General features: G+C 49.1%; 1 protein-coding gene across 10 annotated transcripts in view; it reads left to right on the forward strand.

The window, feature by feature from the left end:
• Nucleotides 1–20,520, forward strand: part of CD247 (CD247 molecule) — an 88,669-nt gene extending 68,149 nt beyond the window's left edge. For 2 of the 10 annotated variants that reach the window (XM_081489275.1, XM_081489274.1), the window contains exons 2-9: nt 4,595–4,804; nt 13,281–13,384; nt 14,820–14,879; nt 15,465–15,545; nt 16,095–16,130; nt 16,919–16,975; nt 18,564–18,605; nt 19,394–20,520. In XM_081489275.1, the coding sequence (XP_081345401.1) occupies nt 4,729–4,804; nt 13,281–13,384; nt 14,820–14,879; nt 15,465–15,545; nt 16,095–16,130; nt 16,919–16,975; nt 18,564–18,605; nt 19,394–19,459 (522 nt within the window). In that variant the 5' untranslated portion in view covers nt 4,595–4,728 and the 3' untranslated portion in view covers nt 19,460–20,520. Of the gene's footprint in view, nt 1–4,594; nt 4,805–12,711; nt 12,774–13,280; nt 13,385–14,819; nt 14,880–15,464; nt 15,546–16,094; nt 16,131–16,918; nt 16,976–18,563; nt 18,606–19,393 lie in introns of those variants that run through there. The other 8 variants (XM_081489277.1, XM_081489280.1, XM_081489278.1 and 5 more) reach the window with 6 other exon arrangements.
• Nucleotides 20,521–20,953: the final 433 nt, after the last annotated feature.

The following is a 20,953-nucleotide window of genomic DNA, read 5'->3' on the forward strand; positions in this document are numbered from 1 at the left end:
AAAGCAGCTGTGGAATCTGAGAGCAGCGTCTTTCGACGACGTTCGGAGTACCCCTAAGTGTGAGAACCGAGAGATCCCTGCGCTTCCTCCTGGATCTCTGAGAAGGGGGCACAGAGCTTGTAGGCTGGAGGCTCTTCGTGGCAGAGGCTTGTCTCCAGAGGGGCTTTCTCTCTCCTGGGCCTTCCGGAAGGCCTGTCCTCAGTGCCGCAGACTATGGACACGTGCGCTCAATGCCCTCGGAGACCCAGAACCAGGCCTCCGGATCTGTGCGTGTGCTCCCCTACCTCCGCACCCCGCAAGGCCCGAGGGCCTGGCGAGTCCCTGCTTCTCAGGATGACCCTTGGACAGTTTTCCCTGGCGTCGGGGACACAGCCCCTGCGGCCCCAGCCCCCAGGTCCAGAGAGGATCCAGATACCCCCCACCCCCACCCCGAGCACTCCCAGCCCAGCCGACTTCCCCGCAGAGGCTGGGGGCGGTGCGGTTCAGGGGGAAGGGACCGCAAGTGGGGGCGGGTGCCTGAGAGTGTGTGAGCAGTTCAAGTTCAGAAGGGAGATCTCCGGTGATAACCCAGGCCCTGGATGGCTGAGCTCGACAGGAAACCTCGAGCTAGGAGACAGCTGTGGGCCCAGGGGTGGAGCTGCTGCTCCCAGCAACCGCACGGAGAGGTGGTGAGAGCCCAGAGCCCACCCTGGCCTCGTGGGGAAGGACCTTAAGGTCCCCCTACACACACACACACACACACACACACACACACACACACACACACACACACACACACACACACCCATGCCTGCACAGTCCAGAACTCCTCTTCCTCTGGGGCACGGCTATTCTTCATGAATTTGGTTGGTAACCTTAGGCTGGGGTCCCACACACCTGGGCTTTGGGTGTGGTTGGAGGGAAGACCCCAGCCTCTGAACCCACTTGGTGGGCTGTGACAGCTCAGGGCAGGCCCACCCCGTCACAGCTGGGTGGCCAGGGCCCAGGGATAAGTGAGCACGACTACCTCAGGAGAAGCCCCAGAAGCCTGCCACTGCTTCTTTCCATCTCCTTTCCAGGAGGGACCCCAGATAGAGGACAGTGAACTTGGCCTCATGAAGGCTCAGGCTTGCCTCTCAAATCTCAGAGAATATACCCTGCCCTGTAATGTATAATTTCAAATCAAAATAGCACTTCCTCCCACCAGTCTGGGAGAAGCTAAGCTTGGTAGGCAGGCCCCATCCTGCGATTTGCCCCCAACCTGCCACAGTGTAGCCAAAGGAGCCCAGCACAGGGCCTACCACAGTGGACCAAGCATGGCCCCAAGTTCAGGGAGCTCCGTGGCTGGAGGGGCTATCAGTCAAGCAGCTAGATATATAGGTTTTTGCTATCGGTGCTGTACAAGCTGGGAAAAGTTAGCCTCAATTGTCTGGAGTCAGCAGGAGCCTTCCCAGAGGGCAGATGAGGGCTTCAAAGATGGCCTCTCTGGCTCCCTTCTGTCTAATGGTCTCCCTTGGGTTATTCTGGTAGCACAGCTCCTGATGCCTAGAAATCTGCTCACCTTCTTAGGTGCCTGACTCCCAGGGGGAAGTGGCATGAGTGGAGCGAGGCAGTGGGTCAGAGCTACTTTCACTTGCTGGGCTGGTGCTCATGTCAAGGATGGGGCAAGGAGGAACTTGAGTATGAAAGTATCTCTTTTCTGTAGCACTGAATAATAATAACAGCAACTATGATTGTGCTGTGGACTTCCCTGGTAGCTTAGAGGGTAAAGTGTCTGCCTGCAATGCAGGAGACCCGGGTTTGATCCCTGGGTCGGGAAGATCCTCTGGAGAAGGAAACGACAACCCACTCCAGTACTCTTGCCTGGAAAATCCCCTGGATGGAGGAGCTTGGTAGGCTACAGTCCATGAGGGTGCAAGAGTTGGACACGACTGGGCGCCTTTACTTTCACTTTCACTTATGATTGTGCTGTCCATCAGGAGTAATTGTTTTTATGTTTATGCATAAAGGTATAAAAATCTCCCAAAATACCATTAGAGTGAACATTTCTGTATGTTTGAATTACTTCCAAACCCTAGTAAGTCATCACCAGAAATGTATTGCCCCACAGTCAAGTTCAAGGTTTTTTGCTAGATGGACAAGTCTGTATCCCTCCCTCCACTTTCTGCTTGCCTAGAACTGTGCTGCGCAACCATGGACTTATTTAAGGGTTCATGTCGTTTGTTTTTGTTGGGTTAACATTATAAAAGTAATATACTATCACAAAGTTTCAAAGAACCCAAAAGGGTACAAAGTAGAAAATAAGTAAAATTTTCCCAAACTCTCCCTAGACTCACTCCTCTCCAGAGTTACTGTGAATAATGTATTTTGTGTATGCAGCAATCCAAATATACAGGTAGGTAGGTAGATAGATAGATAGATATAGATACTTTTTTGTTGTGGTAAATTATAAGTCATATAAAGTTACCATTTAACCATTTTTTGAGAGTATGATTCAGTGGTATGAAGTACATTCACAATGTTGTGTAACCATCACCACTATCTGTTTCTAGAATTTTTTTTTTCCTGTCATAAATTTTTAATTTTTTAAAATTACAGACTTAACAGTCAAATAATTAACAATGCACTAATTTTGGTGTGTAGTTCTATGAGCTATAAGATTTGGATAGATCCATGTAATCACGATCACAAACATGATACAGAGCAATTTCCCTCCCCAACTCCCATATGTATATTAGAGTTTATATATTCAGGATTCAATCCTCTTTTATACGTGTGATTCAAAAATATTTTCTCCTGGTCAGTGGCTTCTTCTCAAACAAAGAGAGTATACTTAACAAATTGTGTACAAAACTTGTACACCAAAAACGATAAGCCATGTTTACAGAAGGTAAAGAATCCTAAACGGAGAGATTTATCATTATCACAAATGTTTCCAGAACTTGTTCATCATCCCAAACATAAGCCATCCAGATACATTTTTATATATAAGTATACATATGCAAGCTGGGCTTCCAAGGTGGCTCACCGATAAGGAATCTGCTTGCCAGTGCAGGAGACGCAGGGGCCGAGGGTTAGATCCCTGGGTCGGGAAGATCCCCTGGAGGAGGAAATAGCAACCCATTTCAGTATTCTTGCCTGGAGAATCCCATGGACAGAGAAGCCTGGCGGGCTACAGTGCAGGGGTTTGCAAAGAGTTGGACATGACTGAGTGACTGATCATGCACACATACATATGCAGGCTATGTAATGCGCCTTTTCTTGTTCATACACAAATATTGCATACATCATTCCATAGCTTGCTTTTTCATCGAAATATCTTGAAGATCTTTCTGTAGCAGCACATATACTCCTCACTATCAGTTGTGTTTGTTTATTTGAACTGCTTTACATAAATATACCAAAATTTATTTGTCTGGTTTCCTGCTGGTGGACATTTACATTGTTTGTCTTCTTCTACCTCTTTTTGTTGTGCTCCTGCAGATAATGATGTAATAAATATCAATAAATGTAAAAATGTGCTTATATCTCTACATATTGTAAGAGTTTATCTGCAGACTAACAGAATAAATGAAAGTCTCAAAGAAATGGCAAAATCCTGCCTGGAATTTTTACATGAGGGTTTTGTTTAGAGCAGATTTCTTTTAAATGGTGCTAATGTTCAAGAGCATACTGTAAGGGCTGTGGGCTGTGTGTGAAAGAACAAAGGCCTGGTAAGACCTGGCCTCTCCTCCAGGCTTCCTCCTGGCCTCTCTCCTGGCTCTGCGACATGCACAGCACAGGACCTCAGGAGTCACTTCACCTCCCTGACCTTCAGACTCTTTATCTGCAAAGTGGAACAAGTAAGATCTGTCCAGCTTACAGTTCATGGGGTTGCAAAAGGGTCGGATATGACTTAGTGACTAAACAACAGCAATAAAATATGTAGATATATGTACACATATACATAGATACTGCTCTTTCTGTGTGTGTGTATATATATATATACACGTGTATATATAACTTGTTTATAATTGCCTGGCACTGAGTAAGTGCTGTCCACTAAAATGAGAGACTTGTCTGCTGGCCTTGAGGGGCCACTGGGAAGGTGTAATAAATGGAAAGAACTGAAATGTGAATTCTGCTTACCAAGGGAGGTCACTATCTGTCATTGTTTTACTCCCAGAGCACCGATGAGCACAAGTGTCGTCTCCCTTGGCTGTCGTCAGCGCCCTGTGCATCTCTCTTGATGGGAAGATCTGTTTACTTGCTCACCTCCCTGCTCAACTGTGAAGCTATTTATTTGTGTTTTTGCTTGCTCCTCACTGCCTAGCACCATGCCTGCAGCTTCTCCTAATAACAATGGCTGATCATGGTGCTTTGAGTAACTACTATGTGTCAGGCACTGTGCTAGGTTCTTGCTTACATGCAATATGCTCCCTCCTTACAATTCCTCAGAAGTTAGAAATTATGCCGACTGCCTATCTCTAAATACACTCACATTCTGAGGTACTGGGAGTTAGGACATATGAATTTTGAGGGGACACAATTCAGCCCTTAACAGAAACAAAGTTGATCCAATGGTTAAGAATCCACCGGCCAATGCAGGGGACATTTTTTCGATCTCTGGTTCCAGAAGATTTCATATACCGCAGGGCAACTAAGCCCCAGCACCACGACCACTGAGCCCATGTGCCACGTCTGCTGAAGCATGTGTACCTCAGAGCCTGTGCTCTGCAACAAGAGAAGCCACAGCAATGAGAAGCCTGCATGCCACAGCTGGCCCCGCTCACCACTAGAGAAAGCCCACAGAGCAACGAAGACCCAGACAGCCAACAACAAAAAAGTAAATACAACTTAAAAAAAATTACATGGTACTACCTAAAACTAGCACTGCATTATTGATCAACTATATTCCAATAGTAAATAAAATTTTTAAAAATTATCTGGTACTAATAAATGATGTAGGTCAAGGCGATTAGGATGTTCCCAAATGGATCAGCCTCTCTAGGACTGGCCAGTGTGGGTGCTGGTCTCACATTTGATAGCTGGCCAGCTGTAGCTGTTAACCCTGTAGGCCTTTCAGCCCTCTGCCTCCTCAAAGAAAGAAGGCCATTTGTGAAGTTAGGATATCACCTACTAACATGGATCCTCTGAAAAAGAAGATCTTCCAAGCCTGGTGAGGCTCCTTTCTCCCCATCCCTGAAGACCAGTAAGTGGTCCAAGGGCAGTACCAACTGGTGGTTAGGACTCTGGACCACACGGTGTCTGGATTATGGATTCAGATAGGTCTAGGTTTAACCCTGGCTCTAGACCGCAGGCAAGTTATTAAACATCTCTGAGTCTCAGTTTCCCCAGGTGTAAAGGCATAGTTGTTGTAAGGATCAAATGGGAAAACTCCCCTGTGCTTCCTAGCACAAAATGAATCTTCAACTAGTGGTTATAACTATCATCCTGCAAGTCTAGCCTAGATTTTCCCTGCTGCAGTGAAAGTTGCTCAATGAAAGAGCCACTCCCCTGAGGGGGAGGTCTGGATGCCTGAGGTGCTGCGGTCGATGGGCTGGGCATCACACCAGCGCAGGCACCCCCATCACTGCTGCCACTGCCGTCCTGAACGCATGTGACTTCCTGTTTTCTAAATTCTTAGCCTGCAATGTCGTCAGCAGTTGCATCTGAGTCTGGAGGTGCAGCTGGGCAGCAGCCAGACCCTGAGCTCGGGGTTGGAGTGGCAAAAGGAGTTCAGGAGGCTGGGAAGTGGTCTGCTCCTACATGAATTGTAGGCTACTAGAATCAATACAACTGAGCGACTTCACTTTCACTTTTCACTTTCATGCATTGGAGAAGGAAATGGCAACCCACTCCAGTGTTCTTGCCTGGAGAATCCCAGGGACGGGGGAGCCTGGTGGGCTGCCGTCTATGGGGTTGCACAGAGTCGGACAAGACTGAAGTGACTTAGCAGAAGCAGCAGAATCAATACCATTGGGTCCTACGTACTGAGAGCTCACCAGCGCATCCCACTTGCCTCACACACCCTGGGAGGTAGCTATGATTATCCCATGTTCATACAGCTAGTTAAACAGCAGAGCCAGGATTCGGACCCAAGTTGTCTGCCTTCAGAGGGTTTGTTCTTGCTGTGATATTAAAGTACTTCTTACTAAGGGGGAGACAAGCTGGACATGGGTGGGATTTTATAGTCCCTATAGATGTGGGAGAATTTGTGTTCTTTGTGCTTTTGGAAGCAGATCTAAGACCAAAGCTATTTTTTTAAAGCTCTGAAAATTTGAGCTCTCCACCAGTAATTGATGGGTGGTGAGCTTTCTGTCACCTGAGATATTCAAGCAGAGGCTGGGGGTATCAGAGAAGAAATACTTATAAAAGGTGGTAAGCTCTCTGGAAGAGAGAAACTCCAGAAGCATCCAGATAGAGTGGAGAGACTTTGCATCAGATAAAACTTGGGAACTCTTTAGCTGAGTGATCTTTCTGAGACTCAATTTCCTCATCTGAATAGAAGCGGCATCATTCTTCCCATATCCTACAGAGTTGTTCTGAGGATTAAATCAGATAACTCAAGGGCAAAGAGTTCTCTAAGCTGAACACAGTGCAGACATAAGTTACTTTGTTATCATTTGGTGAAGCCAGGAGTTCTCAGGATGTGTACTCACTATTGAGCTCCTGCTATGTACCAGGCATTTTCCATATATGCATTGTCTGGTTTTATCCTCGTATACACTGAAAGGGGGGTCGCTCCATCTTGAGCTGGGGAAACTGCCCAGGTTTTGTCCCCAACCTTGGCATGAAGGAGTGGGAGGCCCTGGTCTAGTCCTGTGGCTGCTTGTACCTTCAGAGCCTCTATCATGGTGGAGAAATTCACCTGAGACCCCTGGACTCAGCACGTGCCACCACACAGGGCACTTCCCCACACACTGTTATCTCATTTCATTTGCGTAACTCCCCTGTGAAGTCAGTCTTAATAAACCCCTTTTGCAGATAGAGGAATTGAAGCTCAGCGTGGTTAAGAAAGCTGTCCCAAACCACAAAGCTAGTAGGAAGCAGATTCAGAATTTAAATCTTAGGCTTTCTGGCTCTAAGGCTCATGTTCTTTCCTCTTCTTAAGTGGCCTCGTATGTGCTAGGTGAGGAAGGGAAATAAGCAAGTGAAACCAAAATGCATCATCTGTGCTTTCCAGGCCTTGTTGGGGAGGGAGACACAATGTGAAAAGTTAACAAGCTGCTGTGACTAAGTGTCAAAAGGCAGCAAACAGTAACAGCTGTGAATTCAGAGCTAGGTGAAAGTTCTATGTCCTGCAACCACAGGTGAGGCGCACCTAAGGCAGAGAGGTTAGACAAGTACCTGGAATCGAGGCCTCAGTATCCCATCCAGTTCGGCTCTAACCTGCAGGTGTCCTCAGGAAAAGTACTCTACTCCTCTGGTCTCAGTTTATCAATCTGTGAATTGGATCTAGTACTAGCCCCTTGCTCACCTTCTGGGCTCTCATGAGAATCAAACTTGATCAGGTACATTTTAAAAGTACATGTTGGGATTCAAATGGGAAGTATCCTTACTAATTGGATGTGATGGAGTTTGACAGACACCCTGCTCCTAAAAAGAATTTGCTGGAGGGGGAGATGGGCATCAGTGTGTGTCTGCAGATTTGGGCTATAGCAGGACCAGGTTGATAAGTTCTGTTCAGTCTGTTTGTGGAAGCTCATAGTCTGCCTGGGAGACGGACAAACAACACAATTCAAATACATCTCATCCAGAGAAACCAGATTCTAGTGCCTCCAGGCTGCCTTTTGGGGACCCAGAATCTTTCTGTTCATGGTCAGTGCCATGAAACTTCCTAATTCTGGGCCTTTATGAAGATGACAAAAGAGTGTATAGAGATGGCTGATCTCACTTTCACTAATAAGACTCATACCATTTTTAGACACAACATGTGGAGAGACGCACTTTGACACACCTCTCTGCCTTAGGTGCATCTCACCTTTGGTTGCAGGACACAGAACTTTTGCCAAGCTCTGAATTCACAGCTCTTACTGTTTGCTGGCTTTTGAAACTTAGTCACAGCAGCTTGTGAACATTTCATATTGTGTCTCCCTCCCCAACAAGGCCTGGTTTCCCCTGGAGCCTCCTCTGGGTGTCCCACAGGGCCTATTCCAGGCATCCTATCATGCAGGAGCCTACAAATAAGCAAAGAGTTTATTTGGAGTCTTTATTTTGTTGTCATTGTTGATTGGGGTCTTAAGTACTGCAATTCAGGAGACGCAGATTCAGGTAACCCTGAAAGAGTGTTCTGGGGAAGAGAAAGAATCTGGGGTTTATGAAGACAAAGAGCCACCAAGCTGTTAAGAGTTGCCTGCTGAGAACTGTGATTGGCTCTAACGTGAGGTGGAAAATATTTGTCCTTAAGGAATCACAAGTTGTTTTAGAGTGTGGGTTCCATAAGTAGCTAGATCGTCATGAGTTATTTTAAGGTAAGGGTCTAATAAGTATCTTGAATTTCTGGCAGGTGTTCTGGGTGACATCACTGGGTCAAAAGATCAGATTCCATCCAAGTCTGAGATGTTCATAAGTCATACTTTCTTAATGGTCTCCTGGCTCAGTTTTAGAGAGCTCTTTTAGCAGCACTCATGCAATTTTTATTTTCATTTCATGAGTGCTACCTGGCAGGAAGCCTCCAGTTTATCATGCTGTTGGCCCACTTCTCCAGTGCCTACCCGATGGATGACAGTATGATGACAAAGGGAAGCTGGGAAACACCTAGAATCCAGGCCCTGACCATCTGGACCTACACCAAGTTTGCGATGGAAATTGGAGTGAGCATGCGGGCAGGCAGTCTCATGGTGGTGAACAACCCCAGGTCACAGACTGGGTCCCCTTTGCTCCCTATGTTCTAATTCTGGATCCACTGCAGGAAGTACTTGAATGTGCAGGGTCAGCTCTTCTGAAGCTTCAGCCTTCTTTTGTGCCAGGTTGTGTTTTGCCCTGGAGCAACTGGAATCACCTCAGTAATTGCTCTGTCTCAGCCTGACCACCTTGGGTGAGGCCTGATCCTGGAGCACCTATAGGACAACTGCAACATAGCAGTATTCAGATGGGTTCTGGTCCAGCTGAGCTTCTGTTTCTATATTTACCATGTGTCTATCCAGAAGTGGGGGTCCAGAGAGTTTGGGTCTGTGCCCTGGGATTGGGTCACCTGTTGGACCTGGACACAGTAGGATGGGGTTGGAGAACTGGGTAGAATCCTCCTAACTTCCCAGATTTGCTGAGTCTGCCTTGCGCAGGGGATCACAAAGTGATTTGTGGAGGCCCAGATCGGAGGGGAAAGGATCATGGGGTCAGATTCCACCCCCAGCTTTCACTCTGCAGCTCAGCTGGGAGCATTGCTCTTTTACTTTGCAAATAGGGTGAGATTCTTTTTCACCAGGTCACTATCATGTCCTGACCTGTGCTAGGAGGATACTGGGTTCTAGGAGGTTCTGTCTTCATTTTCCTCAACACTACTTTTCTGATAGGAAGGCAGCACCTCCTGAACGGGAAATCACATGACAGCTCAAAATAAATCCTCCCATCAAGTGCTCTTTGGTTTAATTGGTGTCGCCTCACATGCTGTAGTTACCTGTGCAGTTGTGAACACCCAGAAGTTAGGCAGATCAGTGTCCCTAATCCTATCTGGTTTAAAAGTTTTTGACATGATTTGACCTTTTCTCCCTCAAATAAATATATTGGTGGTGATTTGGGAAAAAAAAATCATGGTGATAACAATAGCTGATATATGGAGCACTTATTATTAATACATGCCAGGCATTAATTATCTTACTGAGATAATTAAGCCTCACCATCATCTAATGAGACAGTTAATATTATTATTCTGTTTTACAGATGAGGAAACTGAGGCTTAGAGAAGTTCAATAATACACAGTTCAGAAGTACACAAAAATTACAGTGCATAGAAAAGACTGAGGCTTTGCTTCTGTTTTTTGTCTCTTTTTGGCGGTGATATTTATACTTGTTGTAGGGTATAGCTGTATTGCTAAGAAAGGCTGTGCCTGAGTGACACTGTGGCTCTGAATCTCAGCTCCGCTGTGCACCTGCCCATGCTCACGCCCAGTCCCTACCCCAGACAATTCAATGAGAACCTGGGGTCACAGTGGACCCCAGGCCGATTCTAACATGCGGCCAGGATTGAGAATGAGAACCCTTAATCAGTATCTGGGTACTTGTGCAAATTCTGGGGTTCTCTTGGGTGCTGTGGATCTGGGGCAGTGGATGGGAAGTGTGAAATAAAGCAGGTTCTCCTGTTGTTAAGGAAAATAGCCACCATATAACCCCATTAAATACCTCTCTTAGGGATTGAATGTGGTGGGGACAGAAACAAGATGCTCAGGGAAGGAGGAAAATGGGTCTCTCCCTTGCAGATGGGGAAGCAGGGAAGAAGCCAGAACCTAGGAGTGTCTATGGCTCCTGTCTTTGAGTTGTCATCTTGGAAGGATGCCTGCTGTTCAAGGGAAGCCCCTCCAACCTGGAGGGGCCTCAAGAGCTAAGACATAAACCCTAAAAGAGCAGGGACTCAGAAGACCCTACTCAAATGCTAGACATGTTATCCTGATGGAGGAAATTTGCAAAAACACCTACCAGTACATTCTCTCATTTGATTCTCACCACACCCTTAAGGTAGACAGGATGACCCACCATTTTACAGATGGAGAAACTGAGGCCCAGAGAGGTGAGGTGACTTGCCCAAAACCACACAACTACTTAGTGGCAGAGGAAGGACTGTTGATAGAACCCACCTGATACCCAATCCAGGATTCTTTCTATTTCAATATCCCCTGACATCAAGCAGATGCCCAATAAATATTTAATTAACCACACAACTGAATTAGGCCCTGGGTCCCTTCAAGGAACTTTCTGAACTTTCTGGATTATCACTGCCTTCCTCAGTCCCATTCCTCCTAGCATGGGCACAGCTGGGCTAGGCAGAGGGAAGTTTCCTACCCTGGGGTGTGTGTGGCGATTAATATCTTTTTTTTGACTAAACCACACACAGCACATCTGTCTTTGGTCATAAAATCATGCTGCTGTTCAAAAAGAAAGAAAAAAAAGAAATCTGTTCCTATTACTTATCTCTGGGGAGGGGCCTCTCCCCCACTGCTCTAGCTCTGCACAACACCAAGAAATATTTCTCCTTATTTCTTCTAAATTTACTGTCCAGTAATTTCTCTGTTCTCATTTTATGTGACAGGCAACTGAGAGATTTTCTCCCAACCCTTTTTCTGAACCTCAACCACCCAAATAAATCTCCGCTGACACCCCTCCAGTCCTAAAAGGAAAAAAAAAAATTACCCCAGCTAGGGTGGAGTGGCCACCAAACGTGGCCTTTGCTGGGGGCTGGTTCGTCTCCTATAGGCCTTCAGTGTGTGTGGTGTGTGTGTGATCAGTCATGTCTGAATCTTTGCGACCCCATGGACTGTAGCCGGCCAGGCTCCTCTGTCCATGGGATTTTCCAGGCAAGAATACTGGAGTGGCCTTCAGACCCCCTACCTTTGGTCAGCAGCGGCTTCCAGCACCACCTCAGGGCCAGAGGTCAGGCTAACCTTGCGTAGGAGGCTGGTATTGTCCGTGAAAATTTCATATATCTAGTCTGTGCTCTAATGTTGGTGAAGGAAGAGGCAAGAATGAAAAAAATGCAGCCACTGTTCTCCAGCACTTACATCCCAGAGGAGGAGAATTTCATAACCCAACACACCGTGTCTGTAGTGCGCTCTGCGGAGGCAGGCTCTGGCGCCTCCATCAGCACACAGAATTCTCACTAGGGGCTGTGATGGCGGGACCTGAGTCCCATTCCAGCAGATGAGTGGAGGGGCTGCTGGTACTTGCAACTGCAGGCAGATAAGAGGAACCAGCTGTAGTAAAGGCAGGCGGCTAGGGCAGGAGGGACAGTGTGTGCTGGGGGCTGGACCTGAGCTGCTAAGTCAGGGCTAGACTTTACTCAGACAGACAAAATGGTTTCTGAGCAAGGACTATGGGAAATTTACAAAGAAATTAGTGCCTGGGGCTGGCATGGGGGTGGAGGGTCATGAGTCAAAGGAGCTGAGAAGGAGTCAAAGGGTTGAGAACAGAAGGATTCAAGAGCGGTTGGGGTGGGGACTCTGGTGTAGCCTTGAATCACCTGCTCCCAGGGCCTGTACGTTGCTCCTGCAAGCAGGAGGGCAGGGCTGGGCCCAGGAGGTAGGGAAGAGGGGAAGGAGGGGAGATACACCACCTGGGCTCTCCTGGCCTGCCTCTTACTTGCTGAGTGCTCCTGGCTAAATCTGAAGTTCTCCCTGCCTCTGTGTCCACGTGGCGCTGTTGGGAGGAGCTGACAAGTTATTACATCAAATCAGTGTCTAGCGCGAAGTAAACAGGGAGGCTTGGCGTGCTGCGGTTCATGGGGTCGCAAAGAGTCGGACACGACTGAGCGACTGAACTGACTGAACTGAAACACTAAAGAAATGTTCTAGTTTTCACCCTGGTCAACAGAAGAGGCAGCTGAAATAGGGTAAATAACTTGCCTCAAGTCACAGAACTAATGAGGAGGAGGCCTTCAAGTGTACGTTATCCGCTCCCTTAGTCCCGAGGTAGTCCTGCAGGCGGCCATTAGAGGGCGCCCTCGGCTAGGAAGAGATTGCGGCCGCGGGACTGCGGCTTCCGTGATACCAGGCAGGGGTGGAGTTAGACGCCTACTACACCCCCTGTTGCACTTGAGTTGCTGCACACATACCTGTCAGGAAGAACAGTCTAGGCTAAATCCGTGTCTCCTCTCTCACAATGCAGTGAGCTTTCAAAAAAGGCTTTTTTGTTTAACCAGAATGTTTTACTGTACCTCCTTCCCCAACCCCATTGTACTTTAGTTTGCATAGTACATACTGGGAGGGGCCCCTTGGCAATTTGGGAATTTGGGGTGGCTTCCAGATTACGTGATTCCGATGGGACTCACACCTATCTGGGCTCTCATGCTGGGAAGTAGCAGCACAATGTGCACAATGGACAATTCCACCTCCCCCACTTAGTTTTTGCCTCCTTCCTGTCTTCCAGGCTTTGGTGCCCTGCCAGGTGCCATGTCCACTGCTGGGGCAGGCTAGGTTTCCCCAGAGGTTGGTCCAAGGTGGGAGAGAGGTTGTGGTCAAATGGGGTATTGAGAATGCATCCAGCCTTCATCATGCTTTCCTTGACCTGTCATGGTACACCCCACCCCACTCCCCCCCCCACGCCCCCCACCCCCGCAACCAGACATGTTCCTTCACCTGGACCTGGCTAATCAATCTCATCTCTTGATACAGTGGCACAGAGCTTCGGCCTGCTTGATCCTAAACTCTGCTACCTGTTGGATGGGATCCTCTTCATCTATGGCATTATTGTCACTGCCCTGTTTCTGAGAGCAAAGGTTGGTGCCACGACCTCTGGGGGGAGGGCATGGACTCCCCAACTCGGTGGATGTTCAGAGGGCCTTGGTCTTAGAAAGTCTCAAGCATGAGTGGTTGGTATCCATGGGAAAAGCAGAGACCAACCAAGGGTGCACACTGGGTGGGCTGGAGAGGTGGGGGTGGTGGTGTTTTGCTTAGCCGGACAAGAGTGGGAGGATGAGTGTACAATTGATTGTACACTGGTGCTGGAGTCTTAGTGAGGAGTCATACAGATGTGTGAACATTTAGGAGTCTCAAGGCAGAGGTTCTGCTAGGAAAGGGGGTTATGCCTCAGTGAAGAGCAAGGAGGTGGGTGCCTGCAGTCTCTTTCCAGATTCTGCTGTCCAACTGGAGAAGGCAATGGCACCTCACTCCAGTACTCTTGCCTGGAAAATCCCATGGACAGAGGAGCCTGGTAGGGTACAGTCCATGGGGTCGCTAAGAGTCGGACACGACTGAGCGACTTCACTTTCACTTTTCACTTTCATGCACTGGAGAAGAAAATGGCAACCCCCTCCAGTATTCTTGCCTGGAGAATCCCAAGGACGGCGGAGCCTGGTGGGCTGCCGTCTGTGGGGTCGCACAGAATCGGACACGACTGAAGCGACTTAGCAGCAGCAGCTGTCCAACTGCAGACCCAGGCTCGGCCAGCCCTTTCTCTTCAAACCCATTTTTCATCCGTAGTGGGAAGGTTAACCCAGAGCATCGGTTTTCACCTAGGGCCCTGCAGGTCCTGCAGTACTTGGAGGGGCTGGGGCTGGGGCTGGGGGTAGGGGTGGCCGTGGCGTGGGCAAACGGAGAGGAAGCCTCGGTCGTTAGGACTTTCGTGCCTTAACCTATTTTTTTTTTTTTGGATTTTGGACTTTAGCAAAACATTTTATTATAAGAAACAGTGTCTTATTGACTTTCTTAAGTTTGAGGAAAGCTGCCCTAGATCATCTGCCAGGTGGTTCCCAATGTTCTGAATCTGCAAGAGACTGCAGTTTCAGCTCAGGGACATGAACTGAAAACAGAGCGAGGCCATGTGCTTGGGCCAGGTCCTCAGGACACAGTGCCCCATGGAAAGCACCCGGCTGCAGGGGTCAAGACAGGACGTGGGGCCTCTCAACCAGTCCTCCGAATCCCTGGGAGGAAGCGGCTGGGAGAAAAACCCGGAATGAGGCCGGCGCTTCTGCGCATGCGCGAGGCCACGGGCCCGGGAGCGGAAGCCGTGGCGGGAGCCGGGGCGCCTGCGAGTATTGCGCTTGACCCCTGCGAGGAGCAGGGACAGTTGGGCTCAGAAATGAAGCTTTCACGCCCCGGGGTCCCTCAGGGGCCCAGCCCCAGCAGACAGGGCGCACGCCGTTCGCAGTGGAGAAGCGGAGCGAGGCTGCCCGCGCAGAAAGTGAAGCGCTTTCTCTCCTCTTCTCCATGCAGTTCAGCAGGAGTGCCGGCGCCGCCGCCGCCTACCAGCAGGGCCAGAACCCGATCTACAACGTAAGTCCGCCGCTCCCGAGGGCCCAGCGAGAAAAGGCGCACGCCTCTCCTGGGACGTGGGGGAAACAGCGGCCAGGGGCTCGGCTGTGAGTCTGTCTGGTCCGCGGCTCTCAGCTCTGCAGGTTGTTTTAACCTCCTGGGACTCAGTTTCCTCACTCGTAAAACGGAGATAATCACCATGCCTGCTTCGTGGAGGGGCTGGGAGGATGCCGCTCCCTAGCAGGGTGCCGCGCGGCAAGCGCTCACTTAGTGCAGTGCCTGCTCCAAGCGAGCCCCCGCCCGGCAGCGGTTTCACGGACCAGAGGGATGGGGATGGAGAAGGAAAGTATAGATCTTCCCTGCGGTGGAGAAGCGATTTCACTTTCCCCGTGCAATGGGACTTTGATCGAATAGATCATGCACCCCCTCCGCCCGCCCCCCCATAGTAATATGTTCTCTGAGAGGCTTTCCGAGATGATCGTAGCCGATGGACCCCCTGGTCCCTGCTCCTTTGTGAGACACCACTCGTAAAGAACTCCCTGGCCTACCGGCCCCATCCTCCTGAGGTCTCCTTTCTCATCTCTGACTCATTTCTGCCTCTTCCAGGAGCTGAATGTCGGCCGAAGGGAGGAATATGCAGTCCTGGATAGGAGAGGGGGCTTCGACCCTGAGATGGGAGGGAAACCGGTAGGGCCTTTTTGTATTTGCATGTGTGTGTGCGAGTGTGCTTGTGTGTGCGGGCTCAGCCAGGCAGTTAGAAGAGGGCTCCTTGGGGCCAGCACGCTGTTCTGCCGTGCTGGATCTTGAGGTGTGAGAGGCCTGGCCACGCGGACCCATTTGCCGCTACCCCTGCCCTCCTTCGGCGCGGGTGGCTCCTTTCTGCATCACAAGGGGCTTCACAGCATGAATGTGGCAAGGCTAATACCAGACTCTCAGCAGCTCTGCCTTTCCAGCTGTGGACTCCACACCCTGTGGGAAAGGGAGCAGCTGGAGGAGGCCTGAGGTGTGGTCTTAAGAGCAGAGCTCAGCTTGAGTGTGAGAGAGCATGTATGCATTAGTGAGTATGCGGCCATGAAGGCCCTGGAGTGGCTAAGCGTGACTGCAGGAGCCCAGGGAGGACACAGGCTGACGGAAGAGCCCACAGCTGTCGGGAAGGGGCAGAGGGAGGGTGCTGCAGCTCTCCTGGCCCGGATTCCTGTTTCTCCCTTGCTAACTTCTTCCCCTTCTCTCTCCCAGCAGAGGAAGAAGAACCCCCACGAAGTCGTGTACAATGTGAGTAGAGGAGGTGGCATATTTTTCCTTGGAAATTTGGGGGGTAGGGCTGGAGAAGGGCTCTGGACAAAGGTTTGGCTCCTCGCTCTGCGGTCTTTGCCTGACTTGACTCTCACTTCCCGGGGCCGAATTACGCCTCACATGCTTGCTGCCTGCAGTGGCTGCTTGTAGGAAGGCCCCTCGGCCTGGCTTCCCTCTCTTGGCCCCTGTGCCTGCCGCCAGAGTTCCCAGATCAGCCTGGTTGAGACCTAGCAGGGACAGTGAGGTCAAGCTGGGCAAGCCCCTGGGAGGGATTCCTGTTCCTAGGAACCAGAGTAGTCCCTGAGTTTCACCTCTTGTTGAAAACCTCACCATCCTGGGTGTTGATCAGTGTGTGGGGGACCACTGCAGGGGGTAACCTACTGTAAAGAGAGGTACTTCTTCCTTTCTGAAGTTGACTGACTCATAGTCCATGGTGTTGGCTATGTAAAGAGACAACTTGCTTAAATAAATAATTCTGGGGCCTTTGAGTGAGCCGTTGCATTGTCCAACATGTGTGTCCTTTGGCTAAGACTCCACATCTTATCTCAGGTTCTAACCTGAGCTTCTCAGCTCAATGCAAAGGGCTGGCAGCTTTTTTCCAAAGGGCTGAGGAAGAGGGTGGGGTTGGAGCTGATTGTTGGAGCCTTGAATATAGAACTCTGCACACACCCCCACCAACTTGGAAATCTAGAGGTTTCCTTTTGCAGGGGAGTCCACAGTTTTCTACATTGGTTGGTAAAACCAGTGTCTCATGCCCTCTTCTTCAGGAGCTAAGAAAAGACAAGATGGCGGAGGCCTACAGTGAGATCGGGATGAAGAGTGATGTGAGTGTTGCTCTTTGTTCCCCAGGCTTGGGTGGTGTGGGGGATGTTCCAAAGAGTCCCATCCCTTCCTCCTGTCACCTGCAAAAGCCTGTGGGATGGCCACCAGAGGCAAAGGTTAATCCAGCTATGTCATCTGTTTGATAGTATGTAAGGTACTCAGAAAGGACTGATGCTCTTTAGGATTAAAAACCAAGTTAAATTCTAAAATGGCCTATGCTTTGCAAAAAAAGGTAAAATCTGTCACCCTTAATAATAATCAAGTGATTAATGTGTGTCAAAGTATGTTTAGCACTTGGGATGGTGGGGCCCCTTGTTCATAAATGATTAAGAATTTCCAGATGGTGAGAGCAGAGCACTGAAGCCTTCGAAGTTTGATCCCTTTGTAACTGCATATGTAGCATGCCCACAAAGCTGGTCTGGCTCGTGCTTTACCAGGTAGATGGTCTCATTTAACTCCCACGATAACCTGATGAGAAATGTGTGCCCTTCCAGGCACAGGAGGTTCAGTAACTTACCCAGGGTCATGTAGCTGGTAATAGGGAGCCAGAATTTGAACAGACTCTACAGCTGGAGCTTGTACCCATGACATAGTTGCCATTCCCAATGAGTATAAATGACTAGATAAGAATTTTTTAAAAATTTATTTCATTGACATATAGTTGATTTACAGTGTTGTGTTAATTAAAGTGATTCAGTGATTATATACGTTCTTTTTCATATTCTTTTCCATTACAGTTTATCACAGGATATTGAATATAGTTCCCTGTACTATATAGTAGGACCTTATAATTTATCCATTTTATCAATAATAGTTTGCATCTGCTAATCCCGAACTCCCAATCTATCCTTCCCCTTAACCTCTTTGCAACCATAAGTCTGTTCTATAAGTCTGAGTCTGTTTTGTAAATAAATTCATTTGTATAATCTTTTTAGATTCCATATGTAAGTAATATCATATGGTTTTTGTCTTTGTCTGGCTTACTTAGTATGATAATCTCTGGGTCCATCCATTTGCTGCAAATGGCATTCTTTCTTTCTTTCTTTCATGGCCAAGTAATATGCTGTCATACATATGCACCACGTCTTCTCTATCCATTCCCCTGCTGATGGACGTTTCGGCTGCTCCCCTGTCTTGCCTGTTGTAAACAGTGCCATAGTGAACATTGGGGTGCGTGGATCCTTTTGAATTGTAGTTTTCTAAGATCATATGATAATCCTACTTTTAGTTTTTTGAGAAACCTCCATAGTGATTTTCCTAGTTAGCCAAGAATTTTGAGAGCTGCAGGGAGGCCCGATTATTCCAAGCAGTGGGCAGTGTAGCCAGTATCCGTGCAGCCCAGATCCAAGAATCTGATGAGGATCTGCGTCAGGCAGAGCAAACCTGAGCCTCGTCAGAGCCAGGCTTCATCTTACTCTGCAGAGGCCAAGGTCTAACCAGTGACCTGAGGGCCTTTCTCTCCCTGGGCAGGGCTGCTGGCTAGGAGACGGGCAGCTCTGACTATCTGGGGCCCTCCGAGTAGGACCCTTGAGCAGGAGGGCTGCTGCCAACTGTCTGACTTTCTAGCCTTTTCTTGTCTCACTCTCACAGAACCAGCGGCGAAGAGGCAAGGGGCATGATGGTCTTTACCAGGTAAGTACAGCTGGTGGTGCCTCTGGCCTACCCTGCTGGCCCTGCTCCCAGGGTGGCACCGTCCAACCAGGACCAACTGCTGGCCCTGCTCCCAGGGTGGCACCATCTAACCAGGACCAACTGCTGGCCCTGCTCCCTAGGGTGGCACCATCTAACCAGGACCAAGGTTAGGCTCCCCTGTGCTTCTTGTTGGCAGTGCCAGCTCTTCAACAGCTGAACTTGGCAAGCCAAGGGCACCCATTCAGGTCTGTAGTGACTGCTCTGCCAGTCAGTCCCTGAGGCAGTGTTGGGATTCAGCCTTTTAGGCACATCACTTGACTCTAAGGAGGAGGTGGTGGGAGCCCTGGGGGGAACAGGGCAAGGCAGACAAGTGGCAGTTGCCCAGAGGCTGTGTGGGCTTGAGTAAAGGACACCGAACAAGCCACTTCTTGCCTCTTCACTGCTCTGGGCCCTTGCAGAAGCCTTGCTTTACCTCATATCCTCACACCTAATAGGGTGGGTGAGAAGACTGAAGTAAACAAATGAAGAAAAATAACTTTAAAAAGAAAATGTGATTGTAGTCAGGTGCTTAGTTTTTGCAAATCAGTGTGAATTATGCACATTGAGCACAGCCAACTCACTTCTCTAAAATATAAAGCCCTCACCTGTGGCATCAGGACAGTTCCTGGGCTGCTGAGCTGGTGGGAGGTCACAGGCCAGGTTGCAGCAGACACCTGTTGGCCTCCAGGTAGGCTCACGCCCATACAGGGCTTCTGACCTCCTCTTCTTTTCTCATTTGTTTTTCCCAGGGACTCAGCACGGCCACCAAGGACACCTATGATGCCCTCCACATGCAAGCCCTGCCCCCTCGCTAACAGCTCCTGGCATTTCAGCACTCACAGGCCAGACCTGTAGACACCCAGATTGTTAAAGATACAGGATAAAGCATTTACAACCCAGTTCACTCATATTTCTCCACCACCCAAGTATTTCTCTCTATGAATGGGATGCTTCAAGTTATAACATTTGGTCATACCCAGTTCCAAACTCACACAGAATTTTGTCCTTGGACGCCAGGAGAGAGTGCGTCCCCATGCCCTTCCTTGAGGAGTCCACTGTGAATGCAGCATGTTCTGAGGTTTTCTGGTTTCCTGGAGACTGTAGGCAGGCCCTACTCCCTGCAGCTCCAGCTCTTACCTGGGAGTCGGGCATCCTGCTTCTCAAACACAACTGAATTCAGGGTGTGTTTTGTGAAGTCCCCAGAGAAACCACAAATGTTAGTGCATGTCCTAATAGTCTGTATTGTCTGTCAGTTTTTGAGTAGCTTTGCTCCTGCTGTAAATTTGGCTTCAGTTACCGTACCCCCTAATTTCAAGGCAACTGGTGATTGGGCCAGGAAGGGGGCAGAGGGGAAGGTGGGAGTACGTAGCAGTTGGTATTGGTAGATCAGGGATGGGAGCAGGGGAGCCAGAGGCCTGGGGGAGGGGCATGAAAGAGACCTTCAATCAAGTGTATGTTCCCCATGATAGGACTTGTATGCCAGGCCCTCTTTTGGGACCGAGAGATGAATAAGCCTAGCCTTGCCCTCAGGGAGCCCACACTCTCACAGGGAAGAGTCTGGGATGAAAGAACATAGCAGGGTCATTGCAGATGGTGAACAAGGTGAGCGGGCAGCGCGAGAAGCAAGACCACATTCTTTGCAGCCACTTGCTCACCGTCACGGGGAAAGCCTTGAAGGACGACTTGGTATAGCTGGAACCTAGAAAGATCCGAAAGGACAGTGGCATCACAAGAAGAGCCTCAGCTGACTTTTGGAACAGAGCTGTGTAATAAAAGGGCACATGGCGATGGATGGAAAACCCACTCTGCTCGGTCTTAATTTATACTGGTTTGTTAGAGCCTTACTCTTTTGCATAATAAATAACTTTAGTGAAAATGCTTTACTGTAAGCTTCATTTAGACAGTCAAGTCTATAATGGTCATTTGGTCATCAAGGAATCAGCCTGCTGCCCCTGCAGTGGGGGTGGAACTGCTGATTCTTGGGCGAGAACAGGATGGTTCCCTGGAACATGTAGGAGAGCAGGATGCGTCCAGTGGCCCAGCCCGGGGCTGTGCCTGGGGCAACATGGTGTCAGGATGGGCAAGGCTTTCTGTGGGAGGTGATAGGGAGAGAGCCCTGGGTGCAGGGCTCACAGCATGGAGTAGCTTGTGGTGTGCGGGTGAGAGAACAGGTGAGAGGCCAGCCGAGGATTCAGGTGTCAGGAAGAGAGTACGATTAGCAGAGGGTGTTGAGGGTTATCAATAGCTGCCAATGCCACAGCACAAAACTTCCGTCTATAAGGTATGCGGAAGGGACAAAAAAACATTTC

Source organism: Giraffa tippelskirchi, chromosome 5 (assembly GCF_054371585.1).
Source record: "Giraffa tippelskirchi isolate mGirTip1 chromosome 5, T2T-mGirTip1v1.2.pri, whole genome shotgun sequence".
In the NCBI taxonomy this organism is placed as follows: Eukaryota; Metazoa; Chordata; class Mammalia; order Artiodactyla; family Giraffidae; genus Giraffa; species Giraffa tippelskirchi.